Source organism: Xenopus tropicalis, chromosome 4 (assembly GCF_000004195.4).
Source record: "Xenopus tropicalis strain Nigerian chromosome 4, UCB_Xtro_10.0, whole genome shotgun sequence".
NCBI classification, from domain to species: domain Eukaryota; kingdom Metazoa; phylum Chordata; class Amphibia; order Anura; family Pipidae; genus Xenopus; species Xenopus tropicalis.
The window spans coordinates 47,002,151-47,024,927 of NC_030680.2; the positions used below are offsets into that span (position 1 = coordinate 47,002,151).

General features: G+C 43.6%; 1 protein-coding gene across 2 annotated transcripts in view; it reads left to right on the plus strand.

The window, feature by feature from the left end:
• The first annotated feature begins 10,052 nt into the window (after positions 1-10,052).
• Positions 10,053-22,777, plus strand: part of slc7a6 (solute carrier family 7 (amino acid transporter light chain, y+L system), member 6) — a 46,975-nt gene continuing 34,250 nt past the window's right edge. The window contains 5 exon segments of one of the 2 annotated variants that reach the window (NM_001017197.2): positions 10,053-10,076; positions 13,790-13,986; positions 19,896-20,431; positions 21,540-21,665; positions 21,884-22,028. In NM_001017197.2, coding sequence (NP_001017197.1) covers positions 19,924-20,431; positions 21,540-21,665; positions 21,884-22,028 — 779 coding nt within the window. In that variant the 5' untranslated portion in view covers positions 10,053-10,076; positions 13,790-13,986; positions 19,896-19,923. 2 annotated transcript variants of the gene reach the window in all.

The window sequence follows — 22,777 nt, forward strand, 5'->3', positions numbered from 1 at the left end:
CTGAAGTCGGGCTGGCTGGCGAGGTGTGAAGAGCCAGAATTAATCAACAAGGGTAACCAAATTATCATACCTGTGCTACAGTGGGGGTCTGTCTCTTCTTAGCAGATTCTTAGCTAATATTTCTCTGGGCCCATAAAATAAATACCTTTTACTAAAGATAAAAATCATGGCACCCAGTCATTAGCTTGTAGCTAGGGCTCCCCACAGACTGCAAACACTCCCGTGTTATGATGATCCATTGTGGGATTATCTCATATTCTGATAAAACCAGAATAATATGGGTTAGGCCTGATGCGTTTGGTGTCTATGAAAAGAGAATTCCATTTCCCACATAATGCACATGGTTCTATAATTCTGGTGAATACCCGTAAATATTTAAGGATAGCTGGAAAATAAAAATGTCAGCAGGACAGCCAGTTACCAAATCTTGACCCGCCCTCACCTTTCTCATTGGATGGGGGCGTGAACTTTGTAAACTGGGGGTGTGAACCTTGTGAACTGTATATCAATGGCCCAGTGTGAGGCGCTCTGCCGGACCGGCGCGTTCTCCTACCTTAGGTCGCGCCGGCCGGCAGACGCGCTCTATTAGGGGCCCGCACTTCCGGGTTCGGCAGGGACGGCACGGCGTTACTGCGCATGCGCGATGACGCGCGGACATGCGCAGTCGTGCGCCTTGAAGCATTAGGCACCATCTTTGTGTAGGTTTTCTAGGTTTCCGGTTCCTTTGGTTTTTGGCGCCAAATTCGGCTATTTAAACCCCTTCCTTCACTGTTTTCATTGCCCAAGCTGGCTTCTGTTATCTACAGTACCTGCTCTTGCATTTTGTTTGTTGTTTCCGGATTTGACCTTTGCCTGTACCCTGACCACGATACTTGCCACCTGCCTTGACCTTTTGCCTGTACCCCGATTACGAATATTGCTGCCAGCCCCGACTTGTGCCTGTACCCCGACTACGTTCTGTCTTTGCCTTGCCTGTACCTCGTATCTCGTCTGAACTCTGAAGGTTTGCAGGACCCCAGCTTGGACCGCAGCAGAAAGTCCGGGGCCCCAAAAGGGCGTCGGTGAACACCGGAAAGAGTTGGGAGTTCCTGTTATACTGTAGGAGTCCGATTTTGCATACAGCGGTCGCACACTGGTTCCATTCTAACTTGAACGTTACAGTTAGCTTGGGCCTGACATGGAGCCATCTCAGGCCGCTGCATCTGCTTCCTCTCTGGAATCCATTTTGGAGGCCTTTATGAAACATCTGGAGCAGCAGGAGACTCAGCAGGTGCACCTCGCGCAGACTTTACAGCACATTACCACCCGCCTAGATGCATTACAGGTACCACAACAACTGCCTTAAGTGTTTCCTGATTTGCCGCCCTCTCCACCTCTGGCCCCTTCGGCATCTGTTCTTCTCTCTGAACCCAAGATTCCTTCCCCCTTGCGCTATGGAGGTGATCCTGAGACCTGTCGGGGATTTCTGAACCAATGTAAGATTCATTTTGAACTGTTTCCTCATCGTTACCCAAATGAAAAATCCAAGGTTGCCTTTATTATTGCTCTACTTTTTGGTAAGGCCCTTGCTTGGGCTTCTCCTCTTTGGGAACGGGATGACCCTCTCGTCAACAATGCTGCTACCTTCCTTCCACTTTTCAACGAATTTTTGATGCCCCTGGTCGAAAGGTAAATGCCTCAGCTCACCTTATGAGAATCACCCAAGGTTCTCGTGCTGCCTCTGACTATGCCATAGACTTCCGTACACTGGCCGCTGAAACTTCCTGGAAAAATGAGGCTTTGATAGCAGCTTTTTGGCACGGTCTCAATGATTCTCTTAAAGACGAACTAGCCGCTCGTGACTTACCATCCCTCTTCGAAGACTTGGTGTCTCTCGTCATCAATATTGATACCCGCTTGAGGGAAAGACAGCTTCAAAGGAACCGTCCGCGGAGATTTACTCCAGAATTCTCCACTTCAGCGCCCTCTACAGCCTCCATACCAGCTTCTGTACCAGCCTCCGTGGACGAACCAATGCAACTTGGAGCTACCAGGCTTTCCGTTGAGGAACGTAGTCGTAGAAGGTCTGCTGGTCTTTGTATGTATTGTGGGAGCACCGGTCATTTTGTCAAGATGTGTCCCAACAAGCCTAAGCAATTTCCTCAACAGGGAAACTCCAGCGCCTAGGTCTGTTGGGGAAAACTTCCGTAGGCGAAGCTAATTTTTTCCCCCATAATTTTCGCACCCGAGTGTTAGTACCTGCCTCCATTTCATCCAATTCCAAGTATTTTTCCTGCCAGGCCTTCCTCGACTCAGGAGCTGCCGGAAACTTTATTGACCTGTCTTTTGCCAAGTCCTTTCGAATTCCTTTGATGCCTCTCAAGGTTCCGCTCTCTGCTCAGGCTGTCGATGGTAGACCTATAACTCCTGGCCTCGTGACCTGTTCCACTCCTCCTCTCCACTTAAGAGTGGGACCACTACACTCTGAGGTAATCACCTTTTTGGCCATTCAGTGTCCTGCCACACCTGTTATCCTAGGTCTCCCGTGGTTACAGAAACACAATCCCATCATTGACTGGTCTAGGGGAGATATCACAGTTTGGAGTTCATTTTGTCGTACAAATTGCCTCGATAACTTTGCTGTGTCCCTCTCTACTGTCTCTGTTTCTGTAAAACATCTACCCTCATGTTATTCAGACTTTGCCGATGTTTTTGAAAAGAAAAATGCAGAGACCCTTCCCCCCCATCGTCCTTATGATTGCCCTGTGGACCTGATCCCTGGTTCTGTTCCCCCCAGAGGAAGGACCTACCCTCTCTCGATCCCTGAGACTCAAGCAATGAAAGACTATATTCAAGAGAATTTGTCTAAGGGGTTCATTAGAAAATCCAATTCACCCGCTGGGGCTGGATTTTTTTTTGTCCAGAAGAAGGATGGAGGGTTAAGACCATGCATTGATTACCGGGGTCTGAATAAGATTACCATTAAAAACCGATATCCCCTTCCTTTGATACCTGAGCTTTTTGATCGCCTCAACGGGGCTAAGATTTTCACTAAATTAGACCTGCGGGGGGCCTACAACCTTATCCGTATTCGTCACGGAGACGAGTGGAAGATGGCTTTCAACACTCGTGACGGTCATTATGAATATCTAGTTATGCCTTTTGGCTTATGCAACGCACCTGCTGTCTTTCAAGACTTTATTAATGACATTTTTCGAGATATTCTTTTTTCCTATGTGGTGGTATATTTAGACGACATACTGTTTTTTTCCTCATCTTTACCTGAACACATTGATCATGTCAAACAAGTACTGCATCGCTTGAGAGTAAACCACCTTTATGCTAAGATTGAAAAATGTGACTTTCACAAGTCTGAAGTTTCCTTCCTTGGTTATGTCATTTCCTCCTCAGGCTTTAGGATGGATCCTGTCAAAGTTTCTGCTGTCCTTGAGTGGCCTCCTCCTGCTGGCTTAAAAGCCATCCAACGATTTTTGGGTTTTGCAAATTTTTATAGAAGATTCATCAAAGGTTTTTCTCAAATTGTCGCACCCATTACTGCCCTCACCAAAAAGGGGGTCAAAAATGTCTGGTCTTCTGAAGCCCAAGCTGCCTTTGAAAAACTTAAAGCCGCGTTTTGTTCTGCTCCAGTCCTCATTCACTCGGTTCCTACTCGTCCTTTCAAGTAGATGCTTCTGATGTCGGTGTTGGAGCAATTTTATCCCAGCGGCCTTCTTTCCAAGATTCCTTGCATCCATGTGCCTATTTCTCCCGTAAGTTCTCCGCTGCTGAAAGAAATTATGATGTTGGCAACCGAGAATTATTGGCGATCAAACTCGCTCTTGAGGAATGGAGACATCTTCTGGAGGGATCTTCCGAGCCCGTTACAATTTTGACTGATCACAAGAATCTAGAGTACATTTCTGATGCAAAGAGACTCAATCCTCGTCAGGCACGATGGGCTCTTTTTTTTTCAAGGTTTAATTTTTTAATTTCTTTTCGTCCAGGGTCTAAAAACATTAAGGCTGATGCATTGTCTCGGTCATTTCTAGTAACTGAAAGCCCTGATAATCCTCCTACTCCCATAATCGCTCCAGAACGTATTATTGCTCCTGTGATGCTTTCTGATGACTCTGCCTCTGCCTGCCCTTTGGATAAGAACTTTGTCTCTCCGTCCATGGTTCCCCAAGTACTGCAGTGGGCCCATTCTTCGTTGTTGGCTGGACACCCTGGTACTAAGAAGACTCTGGATCTTGTCCGTAGATATTTTTGGTGGCCTTCATTAGTGCATGATGTCTCGCAGTTTGTGTCTTCTTGTACAGTTTGCGCACAGCAGAAGACTCCTCGTTCATTACCTTGTGGCCTACTGACACCTTTACCTGTGCCTAATCAACCCTGGACTGATATTGCAATGGACTTTATTGTCGAGTTACCCAAGTCATCCGAAATGTCTACTATTCTGGTGGTGGTAGACCGTTTTTCTAAAATGGCTCATTTTATCACTTTAAAGAAGTTGCCATCTGCCTCTGCTCTAGCCAAGATTTATGTCAAAGAAGTTTTTCGTCTCCATGGTTTTCCGTCCAGTATTGTCTCTGATCGTGGGGTACAATTTGTTTCCAGATTTTGGCGAGCCTTTTGTAAGTTGTTAAAGGTCAAATTAAATTTTTCCTCAGCTTACCATCCGCAAAGTAATGGACAGACTGAAAGGACTAATCAATCCCTTGAACAATTTCTTCGTTGTTTTATTTCATCTAACCAGTATAATTGGTCTGAATTACCATGGGCTGAATTTGCTCACAATAACCTCAGACATGAGTCCTTAGGATTCTCTCCTTTTTTCTGTGTTTATGGTTTCCAACCGAGGGCCCTTCCATCTGAGCTAATTAAATCCGATGTTCCTGCTGCGGAGGTAATGGTCCGGGACTTTAACAATGTATGGCTACTTGCCCATCAAGCGCTGCAAAAGTCTTCCTCCCTTCGGAAGACTGCTGCTGATAAGCGATGCCGTCCTGGTCCCTCCTTCCATGTTGGGGATTCCGTCTGGCTCTCTACAAGAAATATCAAACTGCATCAACCTTCTCACAAGTTGGGTCCACGTTTTATTGGTCCCTTCACTATCAAGGACATTATTAATCCAGTTTCTGTCAGATTAGATCTTCCCCCCAGTATGACTATTTCCCTACTCAAGCCTGTGGTTTACAATGAATTTTTTGCTGCTCATTCTTCTCCTTCACCAGTGCTTCTAGATGATCAACAGGAATTTGAGGTACAAGAGATTATTGATTCATGAAAATCTAGAGGTAAGGTTCAATATCTTTTACATTGGAAGGGTTTTGGTCCTGAAGAAAGGTCTTGGGTCAATGCTAAGGATGTTCATGCTCCCCGATTGATTACATCTTTTCATAGAAAATTTCCTGAGAAGTCTTGGGAGCCCCCGGTGGGTGCTCCTGAAAGGGGGGGTACTGTGAGGCGCTCTGCCGGACCGGCGCGTTCTCCTACCTTAGGTCGCGCCGGCCGGCAGACGCGCTCTATTAGGGGCCCGCACTTCCGGATTCGGCAGGGACAGCGCGGCGTTACTGCGCATGCGCGATGACGCGCGGACATGCGCAGTCACGCGCCTTGAAGCATTAGGCGCCATCTTTGTGTAGGTAAATGTGTTTTAACCCCTTGCTAGTTATAAGGAAAATGTGTCTGCGTAACCACGGGCAACGATAATTTGCAAAAGATTTCATCGTATCATTATCGTACAATACGTACGATCGTACATCTACGTACGATCCAATGTCGTGGCGGAAGCGGTATTTATTTATTAATGTTTGTTGACTTCCGCTGCTGGCAATCATGACATGCGCAGAGAACAATCGTTCGAAGACAAATGTCTGACACTTACACCAACTCGCAGATTTTATCGTTAAACGACTACAATTTTTAAACCTGGGCAATCGATTTTGGGGACGATATGGGGTCGATTAGTGGGCCGACGATCGTTCACACACCATCAACTATACGATAACTTAACGATAGTATTGAATCGTTCGGGAATCGGTCGTTTGACAATAAAAAATCGGCCGTGTACGGGGGCCTTTACTTGCATTGTCTGCGAGAGTGCTTAGCTAGGAAGTCTGGAGCGATTTGCCTCTGTGAAGTGTCAGTGTGCAACCTTTAGACTTGGGTGCTTGCGGCCTTTAAACGTGGTGGTGGCAGTTTGTTTAGTTTAGGTGGGTTGGGGCTGTTTGGGGTTTGATTGCATGAGTTAGCGAAAAACTGTGTAGTTGATGTGTTAACCCTTACAGCTGCCCGCCTGGTCACGTACGTCTGTGGTGGCATTCGTGACACAGGCTCTTATGGTTCTTAAGCACCTTCTAGGAGATGACGCCATTACTCCAAGTCCAAAATAATGGCCAATAGCTCTCGATTGCCAATATCATAATTTCTTTTGGCAGATAACTCCAGGGAGAAAAAAAAGCACAGGTGAAGAGGGTCTTGGAAATCAATTCACTGGGATAAAATAGCACCTACTCCAGTATCAGAGGCATCAACCTCCAACGTAAATGGACAAGAAGTATCAGGATGAATCAGGACTGGAGCAGAGGCAAAAGCTGACTTCAGAGATTCAAAGGCCTTTTGGGCCACAGGAGACAAGAGTGACTTAGGGTCCTTACGAGTGAGGGCTGTGATGGGAGCCACGATCTGGGAAAAACATTTAATAAATCTTCTGTAGAAGTTGGCAAAGCCAAGAAACAGTGTATGGGCTTCAGACCTACAGGAGTACGCCACTCAATAACTGCAGAAACATTGGCAGGATCCGCCTCAAAGCCGGAAGAAGAGACAATATACCCAAGGAAGGCGATCTTAGACTTATGGAACTCCCACTTTTCTAGTTTAGCGTAGAGATTATTCTCTCTGAGGCATTGTAACACAGACTTTACTTGAGGAATATGTTCTGACAAGAAAGAGGGGAAATAATAAATCCGCAATAGGTACAGTGGCTTGCAAAAGTATTCGGCCCCCATGAACTTTTCCACATTTTGTCACATTACAGCCACAAACATGAATCAATTTTATTGGAATTCCACGTGAAAGACCAATACAAAGTGGTGTACACGTGAGAAGTGGAACGAAAATCATACATGATTCCAAACATTTTTTACAAATAAATAACTGCAAAGTGGGGTGTGCGTAATTATTCAGCCCCCTGAGTCAATACTTTGTAGAACCACCTTTTGCTGCAATTACAGCTGCCAGTCTTTTAGGGTATGTCTCTACCAGCTTTGCACATCTAGAGACTGAAATCCTTGCCCATTCTTCTTTGCAAAACAGCTCCAGCTCAGTCAGATTAGATGGACAGCGTTTGTGAACAGCAGTTTTCAGATCTTGCCACAGATTCTCGATTGGATTTAGATCTGGACTTTGACTGGGCCATTCTAACACATGGATATGTTTTGTTTTAAACCATTCCATTGTTGCCCTGGCTTTATGTTTAAGGTCGATGTCCTGCTGGAAGGTGAACCTCCGCCCCAGTCTCAAGTCTTTTGCAGACTCCAAGAGGTTTTCTTCCAAGATTGCCCTGTATTTGGCTCCATCCATCTTCCCATCAACTCTGACCAGCTTCCCTTTCCCTGCTGAAGAGAAGCACCCCCAGAGCATGATGCTGCCACCACCATATTTGACAGTGGGGATGGTGTGTTCAGAGTGATGTGCAGTGTTGGTTTTCCGCCACACATAGCGTTTTGCATTTTGGCCAAAAAGTTCCATTTTGGTCTCATCTGACCAGAGCACCTTGTTCCACATGTTTACTGTGTCCCTCACATGGCTTGTGGCAAACTGCAAACGGGACTCCTTATGGTTTTCTGTTAACAATGGCTTTCTTCTTGCCACTCTTCTATAAAGGCCAACTTTGTGCAGTGCACGACTAATAGTTGTCCTATGGACAGATTCCCCCACCTGAGCTGTAGATCTCTGCAGCTCATCCAGAGTCACCATGGGCCTCTTGGCTGCATTTCTGATCAGCGCTCTCCTTGTTCGGCCTGTGAGTTTAGGCGGATGGCCAGGGGCATCAAAGATCTCACAGAAGGTGGAAGGGTTGTGAACTAAGGGATCATCTTGCTCCCAGAGTGGTGACGCCCAGGCCCAAGCCTTACCAAGGAGCAATGCCATAATGTATGCCACCTTAGACTTCTCGGAGGGGAACTTGAGAGGAAACAGTGCGGGATCCCCCGCGTAGCGCATAGGGGCAGGAATCTTTGGCTTGGAATGCTGTACCACAGCAGGAGGAGAATCTGGGACAGAGAACCTGAGGAGATGGAGCAGAAACACCTTGTGCCCCTTGGAGAGAATCCAGATAGGTGGCGAAGAGCTGAAGGGACTGGGAGAGATGAGCCTGTTGAGCCTCTTGAAACTCCAGGCGATTGAGGAGCGCTTCCAGGACATTCTGCAAGGAACCAGTAGCGGCAGTGTGAGAGGGCTCCATGTTGGCTCAAGCTAACTGTTACGGACTGTTCATATAGAAGCCAGAAACTGCCAGGGAATAACCTCTTAGGTGAGGCAGGTATGACAGGGATCCTACTCACGGCCAAGGTTATTTTCCAGAAATGCAGTACAGAGGGATCAGAGTCAAAGCCAGGCAAAGGTCAGTGGCAGGCAGCAAAGAATCATAGTCAAAAGGTCAGACAGGGAGTCAAAACCAGGTAATCAATCAATACAGAGCTAAGCAAGGAACTTAGGAACACAGAAGCAGCTGGGCGATTCAAAACAAATAAGGAACCAGTTATGAAATAAAATTTGGTGCCAAAAGTAACATCAGTGCGTCCGCCGATGTCACGATGCAGCACCACACGTTACTGCACATGCGCGCGCCCAGGGACAGTATGCGCTGGTGCACGTTGAAGAAGGACTTACCGGGGAGCATGCCTACATGGAGAAGCCCAGGGACCTGCACACATGGAGGTAAGAACGTGTGCGGGACGCTTTGGAACTTTACATACTTTAAATACCCAATTCCCATATGTAATATAAGGTTATATATTATAACTTAGTAGTTTGCCTCTGTGCAGTAATCCATGGTGACCAAAAAGATATTTGCTTTTATAAAGGTGACCAGTCAAATGCTACCTGTTGGTTACAATAGGTTACTAGAAATGTAGCAACCTATGTACATTTTATTACATAACCCCATTTGTATACTTTAAAGGAGAAGGAAAGACTAATAAAGAGTTAATCTCAAGCTGCAGGCATACCTTCAGTTGTCTCAATAGTGGCCTTAAGTCTCCCCATATTTCACCTGTTCAGATGATCAGAAGCCAAACAGGAAGAAAAAATGCTGAGCTGTGTAAAGAATAATAATAATGCCTCACTCCTGCACCAAGACCAAGTGTACATGCTCAGTGTGTAAGACTATGCGTCAGCTTCCTGCTGATTGGCTCAGATCCACATTCCTAAGGGGGGGAAGGGAGTTCTTAGCATTCTTGAGGGAAGGGGGAGCAGGAGAGAGCAGAGAGCTGAGTGTCTCTGGCACATGAATTACAGACACAACAAATCTTTGAACAGAGTGCAGCATTTCTGTGAGTTCTTATGGCTGTATTTACATAGACCTTTCTGATAAAGCTTACATAGGGGCACATTTACTAACCCACGAACGGGCCGAATGCGTCCGATTGCGTTTTTCTCGTAATGATCGGTATTTTGCGATTTTTTCGGAAAAATGTCGCGACTTTTTCATTACTAATACGATTTGTGCGAAAAAACGCGAGTTTTTCATAGCCATTCCGAAAGTTGCGCAAAATCTGGCGATTTTTCGTAGCGTTAAAACTTGCGCAAAAAGTTGCGCTTTTTTCGTAGCGTTAAAACTTGCGCAAAACATCGCACCTTTTAAGTTTTAATGCTAAGAAAAATAAAACCAAAATCCCCTGCTATTCACAGCATACACCAGCTCTTCTGGGAAACAACATTTAGCATTTACAATGACCCCAGCAATTTCAGAGCCCAGACTTTTATAGGAGTCAGAGCTCCCACAATGCACTGCAATATTCCCTTTAAATTCCAGGAAGTGCTGCAGGCCTGCCTCTTAGAGGTGCAAGCCACCACACCCAGCTGGATCATAGGTATGGTAATACTTTTAAGTTTAAATCTGCACTTATAATGAAGTATTTTAAATGCCTTGATAGCAATATATCTAACAAATGCATTACTTTTCCAATACATGTAAATTGTTCAGTATTTGTCTTGCACATACTTGCACACAAACTACATGTCAGGTTTTTAACACAAACTAGCTAGTTAAGGCTGATGCCACATGCGGCGTAGGGCTGATTTTTCGGCAATCGTTTTTCCACTTGCCGAAAATTTCAGCCCTACGCCTCGTGTGGCATCAGCCTAAATGGTTCACAGGTGCTGACAGATTCAGAGTAAAGACAGAAAAGTGCATTAGGTGGCCAGCCTAATGGAAAGAAGGAAAAATAGAAGATCGGAAATTTACCATTCACCCAAAAGAGATCTCTCAGTACATGTGAACACTTGAATTAAAACCAATGTAGCAGACTTTGGCACACATTAGACAGATTATAGTTTTACAATTCACATCTTCACATGTAGGTATGTATTGCACCAGATAATGGTTCCTGCTTGTGGTATGCGTATGTATACATGCGGATATAGTAAGCATGATTGAATTAAAAAAAATAAAAACCTTTCTGGCTCTGGCAAGTCAACTGATTGCCAGTCACTGCTCAGCTGGAGGCAATTACCTGGCTTCCTGAAGAGCCTGCTCCACACTGGGCCTCACTGCTGTTATCTTCAAAGCCTCAAGTAAGGCTAATGTCAGATGAGGCATCTGGCGTATATTTTCGGCAAGCAGAAAAGTGCTTGCCGAAAATATCGCCATCTGCCTCCTACCTGTGCCTGCACTGGAATGAATGAGATACACTCCGGTGCAGGCACTTGTAGCCCAAATACGTATAAAAACGCAAGACTTCGCAAAAAAAGTAATTTGTATTAACTACTAACATTTCAAATCCTTACGCTTCCCCCTTCTGAGAACTAGACATATCCTTGTGTCTGCCAATTACCACCACTCAAAAACCATACTTGCCATGCAGCACCACTTTTTTTTTCTGCAACATCTGTACCACCTTTCTCATTTCACATATTCCCCAACCATTTAACTTCTTCTCTTTGCAAATGCATAAAGAACCGGGTGGCAGATCTGTGGCTACTGCAATTTCCCTACATAGTTCCCTCCATGTGTGCCACAATCTCCTCCAGTGTACCTCTTTCGGCTGCCGGTAGCTGTAGCACTGCCTTACGTGCATCACCCTCTAGTGACCCAAGTGCTAGATCAGCCCCATGTTCAGCAGGCACCTTGTACAATCCCTCAACTGTTCAGCCCTGTCCGCCACCGTCACATTGGTTCCATCAAACTTGGGTATACTGGCCAAGGCTGCACTTACTGGTAATAAGAGTGCTGTTGCTGCTGAAACCACATCTCCAGAGCCTTCCATCCTGCCGACTACACCAAATGTTACCTTGAGACACAAGTGATGGAAGACTCTCCTGTAAACTAGTTCAACTGTTTGGGCCAAAACCGAACAGGTGGCAACCCTAATAGAGCTTTTCCAGCAGAATCCTGAATTGAAATCCGTTTTTTTCAAAATGTAAACAGATTTTGTTATATTTCATTTAGAAATTTCACATGGGGCAAGCCATATTCTTCATTTCCCAGGGTGCTACAGCTATGTGACCTGTGCTCTGATAAACGTCAGTCACACTTGAGCTGCAAGTTGGAGAGATATCACCCAGCAGCCAATCAGCAGAACAATTGGAAGGTAGCAAAATAGCAGCTACCAGTAGATATCAGAACAGCACTCAATAGTGAGAAATCCTAGTCTGTTTTAGGACTCCTCCAGTTACATGGGGGTAGGAAAAACAATAGATAATCTGAAAGCAGTTCCAATGTAGTAGGACTTGTTCCTTATAAAAGCTCAGACACTGGCACAATGTACTGAGATGGCTGCCTACACACAGGGTGCTGTTACATGAAGTGAGTTGAGAAACTCTCCTCACCTGGCGTTTAAAATGGAAATTTGTCTCTGCAATTGTGCCAAAAATGCACCTGTTTACACATCAATATTACAACTAAAAAAAATACATTTGTTGGTTCAAGAATAAAATTTTAAATTGTAGAGTGAATTATTTGCTATGTAACCAGTGTAATTTAGAAATAAAAAGTCCACCAGAATCCTTTTAGGATAGTAAAAAAAAGCCTGAAAAGCCTATTTTGCGGAAAATGGTTCTGTTGTAATTAGCTTTGCTCTGATTGGATCCAGGGCCGGATTTCTGTTTTGGGCGCCCCGAGGCCGCCCCTGTCGGTCGCCCCCTCCCCACCCGTGCGCATGCGCGAAAGCGGCCCCACCAGTGCGCATGCGCTCTTTTAAACTGCCATACGGAGCAGTGGGGAGAGGTCCCGACTGCTCCGTATGGGAGCCAAATTTAATTTTTTTTTTGCGGCGGGGCGGCATGCCGCCCCTAAACTTCTGCCGCCCTAGGCCCGGGCCTTTGTGGCCTCTCCACAAATCCGGGCCTGATTGGATCTTTTTTCTTATGGCTTCTCCACTCAGAGCACAGCTCTCTTGACTAAACCAATCAAGGCACAGATTTAGGCAGGGCTGGGGAGGTATTACAAACTGAAGGCACTGCAGGAATGAGGATAAGAAGGATCTTTTGCTGCAGATTGCATCCCACTCCCATAGGAGTATAGTGTATATGTTCTAAAGGCTGAATCACTAGCTGAAATTGAATAGTTTTTTGTCACCTGGCACCTGGCTATAATATCCATATCACCCTTGCACCAGTCCTAAATTAACTCTTTCCTACTGAAAAACTGTATTTTTTCCCTTTGTGGAGCCCTAATGAGACTGCATAGCTGGGAAACAAACCAATGTTGTGTTTTAGTGCCGGTGTTATAGTGCAAGGGTATGCCTGAATATCTGGCATCAGTACCTGCTGCATCTCACTGCATATAACGTGCCAGTATCCACTGCATCTTACTGCATATAATGTGCTGGTTTTGTAAATATAGACTGCATTCCACTATATATAATGTGCCTGGAATGTCGGTATCCACTGCCTTTCTCTATAAAACTAAAACACATTTAAGCTGTTTACAAATACAAATACATGGAGAACCCCTCACAGAAATGCAGCGCCGGATTTGTGATCCGGGCGCCCCGAGGCCGCCCCCCCCCACCTCCCCCTGTGCGCATGCGTGAATCGCCAACCCCCCCCCCTGCGCGGCAGCGAGCGTAAGTGCGCATACATTTCATCTCCCATACGGAGCAGTGGGGAGAGGTCCCCATTGCTCCGTATAGGAGCAAAATTTAAAAAAAAATTTGCGTCGGGGCCGCATGCCGCCCCTAAACTTCTGCCGCCCTAGACCCAGGCCTTTGTGGCCTCTCCACAAATCCGGTCCTGCAGAAGTGCATGTATGAATATTTTTACATCCTAACCATTTTAGGGTAAAAAATAAAAAGCACTCCCATCTGCACTTTTGCACAGTATACCAGGAATTCAGAGGGAACAGCAAGAGGTTATTAGGGGGTTCATTTTAACGCCAGCAGCGAATCCACAAAGTCTCACATTAGTAGGTTTATGTATGGTCCATCTTTTAGCCTCCTCACACAGAAAAATTCACCTATGCACTGGATTGGACTTTTCCTAATTGTAGTCTTTTGATTTCACTAAAAATGTATACAACATGTAATCACCAAATACAGCGCTGTACAGAATTAGGCATCGGCACTAAAAAAAAACCCATTTGTAGGATGACGATTCAAATCCCGCCCCAGATGTCACGTGATGCCGGCAGCGGACGGAGAAGACTAATTAGGTTAGGCGAAAGGGATCTGGAAGAGGAGGTTGGAGGTCCAGAGACGGTTCTCCGGGCTGTGGCGGAAGAATAAATCAGACAGAATGAGCATTTGGGAAGCAAATCGGTACTGAACTGACATAAATTGTAAGGTAAGCACGACCCCAGCAAGACTGGCGTGTAGTGGAGAAGAGTCAAGATGCTGGAACTGGGCTAGGAGCATAGACAGGAACCCGAGCAGCTCATAATCTGTAGTAAGGGAAACAGTAGTCTATGTGAACACGGAATTTACTCTTGATACTGCATTGGCATCTTACTTTAAAGGTCATCATCCCAGTCTTGTAAATTGTTGCCCTTCTGTGGCCAGCACTAGGCAGTGAGCAGCAGGTAACTTTGTGGCACTCCCCCGGGTAGGGCAGTTAGAGAACTGCCCTGTTAATTATTGTTACCTTTTGTTTAACAGTTTGTGGGTTGTTGGTGGCTTTGCAGGAAACAGCTGGTGGAGGAACAAAGCCGCCAGGGCAAGGTGAGAGGCAGAAGGGGGAGGGAATAAGGATCTAGTACTTGTTTATTCCAAAGCAAAGTCTCAGCTCTGTTGTTCTCCCTTCCACAGTACATATTGCCCAACCCTGAAGTAATATAGCACAGATCTGCTTCTTTTCACAGCAGACAAACTGCAGGACATAATACTGTATGTTGCAATCCTAAAAATATTTATCATTTTATATGACCACAGTTTTGTCTGTGATTGTGATCTCAGTGCATTTTATGTCAAAGGGAAAAGGCATAGATTCATAAGAATCTTCTCTCTGTAACATGGCAGGTTATAGTTTATGACCTTGGCTGTTTTATTAAGGATGTCCAAACTGGATTTGAAAAAAACTAAAAAGCTAGGCAACTTTTCAACATATAACAGTTAAAAGAGAAGGAAACATTGAAATCACTGGGGGCTGCCAAGTTTTTAGGCGCCCCAGTCAATATAGCAATTTACCTGTTACCCCTTTAACCATCTATTTACCCCTCGTAACCATACATTTACTGCTTGTAGAGCGCCTTGGAACCTTCTTTCAAGTGTCCTCTTCAGGATAGTTTTGTATACCCTAACTAAGGATAGGAGAACAGAGAGAAGGTTGCCGAATGGTGCTTAGCCCAGGCTGGTGCAGCTCTAAAAAAAGCAACAGCCTGGGGTACCGCTTATTAAGCACCATGCTGGTGGTGCTAGTAATAGCTGCAACAGTGAAATTACTGGGGGGGAGTGCCTAAAATTTGATTTTACCTTTCCTTGTCCTTTAAAACTTTTCAGAGGTTTTAAAGTTATTTGTAAACATAAATGCTGTTGAAATAAGTATTCACATGTTTGCTGCACTTGTTCCTGGGTCTTGTTCTTAAAAAATGTAGCTGTAGTCACTTCTACTTTTTAACCAGCTTCTACATTGTTTCAGAAGTCAGTACAAGCTGTGTAGAGAAACTTAAAAGCCAGACAGGTTGTGGTTTCAAAAGAAGTTACATTTGGGGTAAAGACAAATGGAGCTATTTGTAAAAAATAGACAATGCTGATAATTTACAGATAATTGTCTCTACATGTTTTAGTAGAGACAGTTCTTAATGATGTCTGTGGTAGGGTATTTTCCTGCATTTGTAGCCATGGCAAGTAGCTGCAAACTTCCACGGCTTCGGCAAATCGTGGCGCTGCGTATGCCATCCCACCAGCGATTTACATTCTAGCCTGTGGGATGGCATTTCGGGGAGATTAGTCCCTTTGTGTCACAGCCCTAAGAATTTAAAGTTAACTAGCTATTTAGATAAACAGTGTTTAATTCTGCATTGTCTTGTGGGACAGTGTCTCTAATCCTGGGAGTATAGCTGGGTACACATGCGAGGTCACCAGGTTATTGGACTATAAGAGGCCTATTCAGGCTTATCAGGAAAAGACTACATCAACAGCCTAGCCATTTCTCACCCAGTGGAATTTTTTATTTTTTTTTTATAAATATTTGGCTGATCATAGGCAGATATGGACTGCACAGGCTGGCAGTTTGGCCCCATACAAGGGACAATATTGACTTGATCTGGACAGGAACACTCTACATCTAATATCTATGGATGGGCAACGTAAGGGGGCAGTATATAAACCATTTTGATTCTGCATTATCTTGTGGGAAAGTGGCTGTGACCTTGGGATTATCTGGGCCGGAACTAGGGGTAGGCAGAAGAGGGAGCTGTCTAGGGTGCAACAATTGGGGGGTGCCAGACAGAAACCTCTCCTGCCTACCCCGCTCTCTTAGTCATTGCCCTCCCCCACTTGGCAATATTGCATCGCGAACAACGAGTGAGGTGGCTGACCAGGTTGCCTAGGGCGCCTGTTTGGCTTGGCCCGCCCCTTGGGGATTATACCTGGGCATACACGTAAAGATGCAGCTTGTTTGCTGAGGTCACCAAACCCAAGACAAATATTTGGCCTGTTTGGTCACTTTTTTTTTTCTTTTAGTCGGACATACCTGATTCCACAGATTAAAAAAAACCCATAGTATTTTCACACACCCCTTAGACTCACAGTGAAATGCAGCTTCCCCTACCTTGCTTTAGTGTGAAGAAATTAATTCTACATAGTTACATAGTTACATAGGGTTGAAAAAAGACCAGTGTCCATCAAGTTCAACCCATCCAAGTAAAACCAGCACACCTAACCCACACCTACCAATCTATACACTCACATACATAAACTATAAATACAACCACTAGTACTAACTGTAGATATTAGTATCACAATAGCCTTGGATATTCTGATTGATCAAGAACTCATCCAGGCCCCTCTTAAAGGCATTAACAGAACCTGCCATTACCACATCACTAGGAAGGGCATTCCACAACCTCACTGCCCTCACCGTGAAAAACCACCTACGCTGCTTCAAATGGAAGCTCCTTTCCTCTAATCTAAAGGGGTGACCTCTGGTGCGTTGATTGTTTTTATGGGAAAAAAGAACATCCCCTATCTGCCTATAATCCCCTCTAATGTACTTGCACAGAGTAATCATGTCCCCTCGCAAGCGCCTCTTTTCCAGAGAAAACAACCCCAACCTCGACAGTCTCACCTCATAGTTTAAATCTTCCATCCCCTTAACCAGTTTAGTTGCACGTCTCTGCACTCTCTCCAGCTCATTAATATCCTTCTTAAGGACTGGAACCCAAAACTGCACTGCATACTCAAGGTGGGGCCTTACCAGGGACCTATAAAGGGGCAAAATTATGTTCTCATCCCTTGAGTCAATGCCCTTTTTTATACAAGACAGCACTTTATTTGCTTTAGTAGCCACAGAATGACACTGCCTGGCATTAGACAACTTGTTATCAACAAAAACCCCTAGATCCTTCTCCATTAAGGATACCCCCAACACACTACCATTCAGTAGATAGTTTGCGTTTATATTATTTCTACCAAAGTGCATAACTTTGCACTTATCAACATTGAACCTCATTTTCCAGTTTGCTGCCCAGTTATCTAATTTTGTCAAATCGCTCTGCAAAGCGGCAGCATCCTGCATGGAACTTATAGCTTTGCACAATTTAGTGTCATCAGCAAAAATAGAAAAAGTACTGTCTATGCCCACCTCCAGGTCATTAATAAACAAGTTAAAAAGCAAAGGCCCAAGGACTGACCCCTGCGGTACTCCACTAACCACACTGGCCCAATTAGAAAATGTTCCATTTACCCACCACTCTTTGTACTCTATCCTTCAGCCAGTTCTCAATCCAATTACAAATATTATGTTCTAGGCCAATATTCCTTAATTTGATCATTAACCTTCTGTGAGGAACTGTATCAAACGCTTTAGCAAAGTCCAAGTAGATGACATCAACTGCCATTCCAGCATCAAGGTTCCTGCTCACCTCCTCATAAAAGGCAACTAAATTAGTCTGGCAAGATCTGTTACGCATAAAACCATGCTGGCACAAACTAATAGTATTGTGAACTGCAATGTATTCAAGTACCCTATCCCTTATTACCCCTTCCAAAAGTTTTCCTACTACTGATGTCAGACTAACAGGCCTATAGTTTTCAGGCTGAGAATGGGATCCCTTTTTAAATAACGGCACCACATTAGCAATCTGCCAGTCTCTTGGCACCATGCCAGATCTCAATGAATCCTGAAAAATTAAGTGAAGAGGTTTGGCAATCACAGCGCTCAGCTCATTTAATACCCTGGGATGAATCCCATCCGGCCCTGGACCTTTGTTTACCTTTACATGTTCAAGTCTCTTTTGAATTTCCTCCCGAGTGACCCACGCGCCAGTAGCTAAATTACTAGAACTGGGCATATTACAAGGGAAGCCTTCATTATCTGGCTCCTCAGATGTATAGACAGATGAAAAATAAGAGTTCAAAATTTCAGCTTTTTCCCCGTTCTCATCAACCAACTTACCCCCCCGTGATAATAAAGTTCCCACCCCTTCTTGCTTCATTTTTTTACTATTCACATAATTAAAAAATAATTTAGGATTCTTTTTACTCCTAGCAGCAATATCCCTTTCCATTTCTATTTTAGCTTGCTTGATAGCTTTTTTGCATGCTTTATTTGCTTCCTTATACCTGATGAAAGTTTCCGCTGTCCCAGCTAACTTGAATGCTTTAAAAGCACGTTTTTTCTTACCAACCTCGACAATAACACTTTTATTCAGCCATAAAGGTTTTGCTTTGCGATGCCTCTCCTTGCTTACAAGGGGGATATACTGTTGTGTATACCTACAAAGCAATGTTTTAAAGATGTTCCATTTTCCTTCTGTGTCTAACCCCATGAAAAGCCTTTCCCAGTTGACACATTGCAGAGATGCCCTTATACTGGCAAAGTCTGCACGTCTAAAATTGAGCGTTTTAGTTACTCCCTTATAGAGCTGTCTCTGCAGCATTATCTCAAAGGAGACCATGTTGTGATCACTGTTCCCCAAATGCTCACCCACACAAATGTTAGAGATAAGTTCATTATTATTAGAAATCACCAGGTCCAAAATAGCGTCATTCCTAGTGGGTTCTTGAACTGCCTGAAATAAAAAGTTGTCATTTAGCATATTTACAAACCTGCTAGCTTTCTACTTGGAAGTTCTATTGGAAAACAGAGTCCCTGAATTTACAACTTTACAATAAAAAAACATGATCGAGGAGTTTGAGCCCACACCTGTCCGCTTCTCTCTGACATCATTAAAGGGGAGGGGCATGCACACATTCATAAATAAGTGATGACTGTCAGATGGAGGGAGCTGGGTCGTTACAGGTGGGGTGAAGCCCAAGACAAAGTTTGGTCCACCTCTCACTGTAAGAATCCTGCACTGGCCACTGGCAGACCTGCAGGTTTCATGTTGGCCCACACAACACTAATGGCTTCCTTTCAGTCTGTGGAATTGGGTATGTCTGTGTATATATAGTATATAGGTTTTTTTTGTAAAGTGTTCATGTACCTTTTCTAGGCCAACTGTCAAAAAGGAGGGTATATTTTTCCTTTTAAGAAAGCACTATGAATAAGCCTTAGTAGTTGATTGTGTAGGAACATTTCCTACCACAATAATTGCTCTGGGCTTCATTTGTAATAGGTTTGATTCATATTTCAGTTGCCCACAAAAGTTCCCCCATAATACATGATTTTTCAATGTAACATCCCTGTAGACAACATGCTGGGAGACATTATGAATTGCCTCTGTTGAATTTTGTATTAATTGCTTAAGGTATAGCATGCAGGAGTATTTACTGTTTCAATTTTATTTTTAGATCTGTCCTTTTGGAATTAGTGTCCAAAATTAGTAGATCATTAGTAATCAATTGGGTCTTTTTCCTGATGCCTTATAATCCATTCACCAAATAGCTATTTGCATTAGCTTATTTTTAACTGAATGGATTTAAATGTCTAAACTCCTGGATACTGATTCCATCCAAAAGGCAACCATGTCATCAGAAGCTTTAATAAGGCTATACAAACATGTTATACTGCTTGTGTTTTTGTTCCAGTTTCATAAGTTTTGTCTTTTGGAATGAAACATATCTAATTGCATTATTTATACTGTATTATTTTAGGTTCGGAGTACAACTTTGAAGTCTCAGCATGAAGGAGACTGAGAACCAGACTGTTCCTCTCAATTCTACAAGCCCTGGAGATACCTCTCATACTTCTACTTCGGACTCTAAAGACCCCCAGGACACCATGCAACTTAAAAAGGAAATTTCATTGCTTAATGGGGTCAGCCTCATTGTGGGCAATATGATTGGCTCAGGAATTTTTGTGTCACCCAAGGGTGTGCTTATTTACTCTGCTTCTTATGGCCTGTCTCTAATACTTTGGTCTTTGGGGGGCATCTTCTCAGTTATCGGGGCCCTTTGCTACGCAGAGCTGGGTACTACCATCAAAAAATCTGGAGCAAGCTATGCTTACATACTTGAAGCCTTTGGTGACTTTGTTGCCTTTATCAGACTGTGGACCTCTCTACTCATCATCGAACCCACAAGCCAAGCTGTCATCGCTATTACCTTCGCAAATTACCTGGTGCAGCCCGTCTTTCCATCTTGTTACCCGCCTTATATGGCATCCAGGTTGATTGCTGCTGCTTGCGTGTGTCAGTATTATGGTTACAATATGTAGTATTGCTTATGACAATTGCTGTTATTTAGATTTGTGAACATCTTTTATACTGATGTGCACTGCAGGTTGGTCCATGAAATAAGGTAATAGGGTTAAAGGCAGAGGCTGTCTGGCAGACTAGAATATTTAATACTGGTAGGAGGGCACACTATAATCATCGTACAGGAACAGAACTTTCCTTACCATAAAGGGTTAAACATGCACAACCATGGGTTATTGACTGACTAGGCTAGACCTGGAAGCTGCATATTTACAACCTAGCTCTTTCTATATTTGTTAATATGACCAATAACAGAGCTACCAACTTGAAGCTTGTTTGAGCCACATGGACCTCCAAAGCTTTTACTTATTTTTTGGATATGATCCAGTTTGTCGTCTTTGTAGGATATTGTGTATTTAGCTTATTAATCTGATTGGAAGTCATAACATGCAGAGGAGAGTTTTCCACATGGACTGAAGGTGTGCCATGAATTATTTTTTTATTTATAAAACAATGTATGTTGTTTTCAGGCAAAAACTAACACTATTTTTTGTGCCACAATTGTGGACGTTTAAATGAAAAAATTGCTCCCCATTTGACATAAGCTTATTCAGTTGGGCTTATATAAAAAAGGTGCATAAACACTATCTGAAGTACCAAAAGGAAGATATGGGACAGCATAAGCTTGTCCCTTCCTCACAATATTGCCTGTCTTGCAGAGAACTCACTCTGTCTCAGTGATATAATAAACACATATTTACTAAAAAAGTTAAAGAAACAACTTTTCAGAAACAGAATTTTCTTAAATACAAAAAGCAATAGGGGCTCCACTGAGGCAGGGATTGATGTAAAGGACCTATAATCACATTATAATCACAGCGCTTTAAAATCGCTTTAAAATATAAAACCGGAAAATGTTGAGTAGGTGATACCTTACATTGGCTAAGTCAATAATAAAATGCAAACTTTCAGGACTACTTTTACTTGGCACCATTTTAAGGATATATGTTAAAGTTAATTCATAGATTTTTTTTGTAGTATATATAAACATGCAAATATAAACATGTAAGCTATACTTTTATACTTTTTTTTTTGACCCTAGGTCTCATCACATTTATAAACTGTGCGTATGTAAAATGGGGGACAAGGGTGCAGGATCTTTTCACCTATGCAAAGGTCATTGCATTAATTGCTATTATCATAACTGGCATTGTCAAGCTCTCTCAAGGTGAGAAAAATGTACAGAATCTCTTTCCTCAAAAGCTAATTACAATTAAAAATTATTTATTTCCATTTTATTATGCTGAATGTAGAATGGTACTTACATATATAACTGCCAAAGGTCTGGTAAAAATTATGCTTGGTGCCATTTTTATTAGTAGGGGAAAAGTTAAATCAGAGGGAAAATGATGCAACCCAACTTCCTAACCATATCTCTTTCCCTAGGACAAACAGAGAACTTTGAGGATTCATTTGCAGGGTCATCATGGGACGCCGGTGAGATCTCTTTAGGACTGTACTCTGCTCTTTTCTCTTATTCGGGTTGGGACACGTTGAATTTTGTAACAGAAGAAATTAAGAACCCAGAAAGGTAAATCATGATACTGTAATACAGTGCTGTCCAACTGGCGGCCTACGACCCCCTCCTGTCTGCCTGCTTTGATGGCTTATCTTTGTCTAAGATTTAAATGGTATCAGTACAGATATTAACTGGCCCCCCTGCATGGTTCACACCTCAGATTCAGGCTGTAATCGCCCTGTATTTTTTAAACATGTAATCCTGCGTACTGTTCACACTTTTTAATCTCTGCATTGTTCACCCCCTGCATTGTTCACACCTCAGGCTCAGACTATAAGCACCCACATTGTTCACATATTCCCCCCCCTTAGACTGTAGGAGCAGTGCCAGCATTGTGTCACTGTATGTACTCCTTAAAAAAGGGGAGTGGTCAAAACTGTCTTCCGTTTTCAGCCCTCCACTGTGTATGCTAAAGAAATTCCGGCCCTCGGCACCACAGAAGTTGGACAGCGCTGCTGTAATATGTTAATATAAAGGACCTATAAAGAGTTTATTGTCAGTTTAATTCAATTGACGACCCAGGGTTCTTCTGTTTATGCAGGCTACTGGTACATGTGGACCTAAAGTACCATTTTTTTGTCACAGAATCACAAATTAACAACATATGTTTTAGACAAACACCTCTTACCTTCAGGAACTCTTCTTAGAAAAGACGAGGGGAATAAAAGTTGTTTGGCCTGATTTAACTCTTTAAGTGCCAGCAGAATTTCGGTAGGCAAACTATATATTGTCTTTTTCAGGAGAACCTGAGCTTTCCACTT